We start from the raw sequence: 3,937 nt of genomic DNA on the forward strand, positions 1-3,937 counted from the left end.
GGCTGTAACAAAAGACAGCCCTCAGGACCGCAAGCACAGCAACAGCAAGGCCACCCCTGCTCCTGGGCCAGCACGTCCATCGGAGGGAATACAGTCCCGGCCATGGCATCATTTCCGGAGAGGACTTAGAAATCGAGTTGAGTTACAGTAAAAAAACTCATTATATTCATAACGGACTAAGCACGAAAGTTAGGCATCAACGTGATGTCCAAGGTTCTAAGATTCGATCTCTGACTCTAAAGCTATACAGAGGGGTTTCTATTTCTGTTTTCGCCCTTGGAGCTTTGAAAATGGATTAGACACTGAAGACTTCAGTAAGTAAAGAGAGGTCATAGAAAGAAGAGTGATGTTACAGTGTCAGAGGCTACTGCCTCCCCTGCGAGGCCGGAACGGCCCCGTGCAGCTCAAAGAAGACAGAGCACAGTCCACTTTCCACAGTTCTGTACGATACCCCTGAGATCTCAGAGGCAGACCTGATTATAGCGGGTGGACAGTGAACATTTCACCAATAATCTGATTTACCTGATTTTACATGGAGACAAATCATTCCGTGTAAAAATTCTAATATAAATTCTACCGATTGGCTCATTGAAAGTAATAAGGGATTACTCACAATATTGATTAATATTAAATTGCCAATTAAGATAACTGAAGTATTAATTGCCATATTAATAGTAAGTGATAAGTCCTACAGAAATCCCCTCAAGAGGCTCATGTGTGGTGACTAAGATTGCATAAGCACGACTTCTAAAGGTTTTTCTATAAATTTTCCAGGACACACATTTTCCCAGTTATTTAAGCCTTTATTTCATTTTTACATTTCAGCCTTATGGAAAAACACACGATATGTCCCCATTTGCTCACTTTACTCTTTCTGTCCTACTCTTCTTCCCTAACTTATCTATACATTTAGGTTTCTAAAAGATACTTTTCACTTATACAGCTAAATGCATGCATTGGGTTATTTTTTAACTTGCAAACATGCAAACACCTGAAATTTTGCAAAGGAAATGGATGCAATAGACATACAGACACACAAACAAAGAACACCCCAGTATGTCCCATCTTAGAAACAAAAAGTGCCCCATAAAACAGCACAATACAGCAAAGCAAGCCCGCACAGCACACACTTGAATTGCTACCAGCTGCCCGCAAAGCCGCACTGGTGTTTGCAAGTCTTACTTTGGGGCTGGGTGGGTTAGAAACAGGTGAGTTTGCGCATGTGCTGTCAAGAGGCCTTTAATCGCCATGGCAACAAAACAAAAATCCAGCAAGCCAGTCCCAGCACAGAGACGCCCCCGGAAGCTTGACCGCCCCTCACCTGCTCCCCTTCTCTCCTCTCTCCCCAGAAGAAGGCACTTCACGGAAGCGTCTGGGAAAGCCCTTCGACTTTACTTTGTTACACCCTCTAAATGGACAAAAAAAGAGAACAGGTGTAGAAGACAGCATTTTCAATTGACCACCAAGAGTTCCAACAAATGCCCTCCCGCCTTCTAACACGGGCACCCCCTCCTCAGGCCTCCTGTCTACAGAAAGCATACACAAAGCGGGCTGGTTTTATTTCCGTTTTTTTATGCTGAGGTAAGGAACACGAAATGGGAGCTTTGCTCTTAAAAGGCCATCTTCACATGTTAGAAACCTGCCCCCCTTTCCCAGTGTTAACAGAAGGTTAGAACATCACAAACCAATAATGCCCTTTCTAACTCGTATACCTGTCTTTCCACCTCAGACATGCTGTCTTGGCAAACGGGACGGCGTAAAACACCCCGGGAACGAGCAGGACGCAGCAGGCATCCAGTGGGTACCTTCTGACCTCCCTGCTGGCACCGATTTCCCTGGATTTGATGGCTTTTCCCCAGGCAGCCCTCTCCCTGCGGGACAGTCTTTCCTGACTCCCAACACTGACTGGAAGGCCTGGGCGCGGCACTCAGGGGAGGGGGAAGCAGCTGCTACCTCGTCCCGATGATGCACTGACCGTAGCCCGAGACCTGGCTCTAGCGCTGGAGAGATGCCCCTTTGTCGCAAGAACACTGGAAAGCACTTCTTTCACTTTATTTGAACCCCTAACCACCTGGGCTCTCGGATGTCACACGGATGTCATTCCTATGATTTCTAAACTCCGTCCCGAGACCAGCCAAGACAAACTGGGGTTTCCGGAGGTTCTCTTTTTGGGCAGCTCCGATGAGTCCCAGGCAACTCTGAGTTCAGGTGTGAATTCCAAAGAACACTGCTAACTTCTGATGGACTTCATGGCTTTTTACTTCCGGAATGAGGCTCCTCTGATTCTCAAGTGTTGGGGGTTTATGCTCCCTTAATACAAGCGTTCCTCTATTTTGATAATTATTAGGCTCCGTATTGGATAAGGGTGCTTGGCAAAGGAACCAAAGTTGGGGAAAATCAAAACTTGGGACTCTGATGAATGGTGTGTGTGTGTGTGTGTGTGTGTGTGTGTAATTCGGAACTTCTTGTCTCCCTCTACTGAGCACATTCTGGAACGACAGCTGTCCCCAAACACCAGGACCCTACTCCGTGCGGCTACAAACACTAATCTGAAGAAATCACGAGTGTGTTGGAGTGTTTTTGCAAATTTCCATAAAAACTTGAAATTTGCAGCTTCCTAAAATGTTTAGACTTCTTCGCAACCCTTAGCCTCCTCCGAATCCTGCCAGACTCGCTGTTGCGGGAGTTTGGAGCCGCGCCGGCATCTCCGCAGTTTCCCTCACACACAATCACAGGCTCAAAACTCCCACCGGCAACTGACAACACTTCCCTGCGAAGCAAATGCCAGCAAACTGACAACTAATACCTCGAACAATCGCGGGGGCTACCTGAGCAAACCGACCACAGACGCCGGCAGTGCTGGGAGAGAGGACGTTTCATTCCGAGAAATCCCAGGAAAGGTGCTGGTGATGTGCGTCGGGCGAGCACACACGGGTTTGCCCCTCCGGGAACGCGAGCTAGGTTTCAAAACATGCCCATCCACGTCTCCTTCCCAGAATCAGTCCGTCTTTCAAACATCACGAGGAGGTTTAAGTGGAAACCTTTGCAGCGACTCTCTCCCTGCTTTTGTCTAATGACCACGTGTTAGCGGCTCCAAGAGCTGTGACTGTATCTCAGGGCCAAGGCGGCAGCAGGGGGCCGGTTACTATAACAACAGACAGTTCTCTTGAAAACTGAACAACTCCCCCCCCCCACCCCCCCAAGTAGGCATTTGCGAGAAAAGTATTTGAGCAAAAATTGCCGGATCGGCGGCTTGAGCTGCCACGTGGCCCGGATCGCAAGGGTGGCTGAGGGAGAAAGGAGGAAGAGGTGCCCACCTCAGGCGCAGCCGGGGAAACCAAGGCTCCACCCCCAAGCCTCTCAGTGTCTCAGAAGAAGGCAGTGTATCTGCCGTCATGCTGAACTCAAAGCCCAGGCAAGCCAGGCTCTGCCATCATGAAATGCACCTGAACTCTCCCCACGGGCTTCACACATTGTCAGGTTTGGGAGAGCTGGATTGCAAAAATTACTCCCAACCCTAGCTGGTTTAACTCAAGTGGATAGAGTGGCAATCTGTGGACTGAAAGGTCCTGTGTTTGATTCCGGTCAAAGGCACATGCCCTGGTTGTGAGCTTGATTCCCAGTGTGAGGTATACAGGGGCAGCCCGATCCATGATTCTCTCTCAACATTTGATGTTTCCATCTCTCTCCCTCTCCCTCTCTCTGGAAGTCAATAGAGATATATTTTAAAAAAATATACTCCTAAGGATTAATAAATTTACTGAATTATGGGCCACATTATAGGGGTTCATAAAGAGAAATGTCAGTCCCTCACCGGCCTCTAAAAAAAAAACGGTGCCGGAATACCTGTGGTTCTTGACAGTTTGTTTGCGAAAAAAGATAAAGGTAATCACCACAAACCCCAGAAAATGTGAGCCCTGAAGCTTGGACTTTTCTA

At 47.9% G+C, this 3,937-nt stretch overlaps 1 protein-coding gene across 1 annotated transcript in view; it reads right to left on the reverse strand.

The window, feature by feature from the left end:
• PTPRG (protein tyrosine phosphatase, receptor type G) overlaps positions 1-3,937 on the reverse strand; it is a 654,131-nt gene that overhangs the window by 58,619 nt on the left and 591,575 nt on the right. The window contains 1 exon segment of the mRNA XM_023754062.1: positions 1,322-1,408. Within this exon segment, the coding sequence (XP_023609830.1) occupies positions 1,322-1,408 (87 nt within the window).

The sequence above is a fragment of the Myotis lucifugus genome, unplaced genomic scaffold (assembly GCF_000147115.1).
Source record: "Myotis lucifugus unplaced genomic scaffold, Myoluc2.0 scaffold_55, whole genome shotgun sequence".
Classification (NCBI taxonomy): domain Eukaryota; kingdom Metazoa; phylum Chordata; class Mammalia; order Chiroptera; family Vespertilionidae; genus Myotis; species Myotis lucifugus.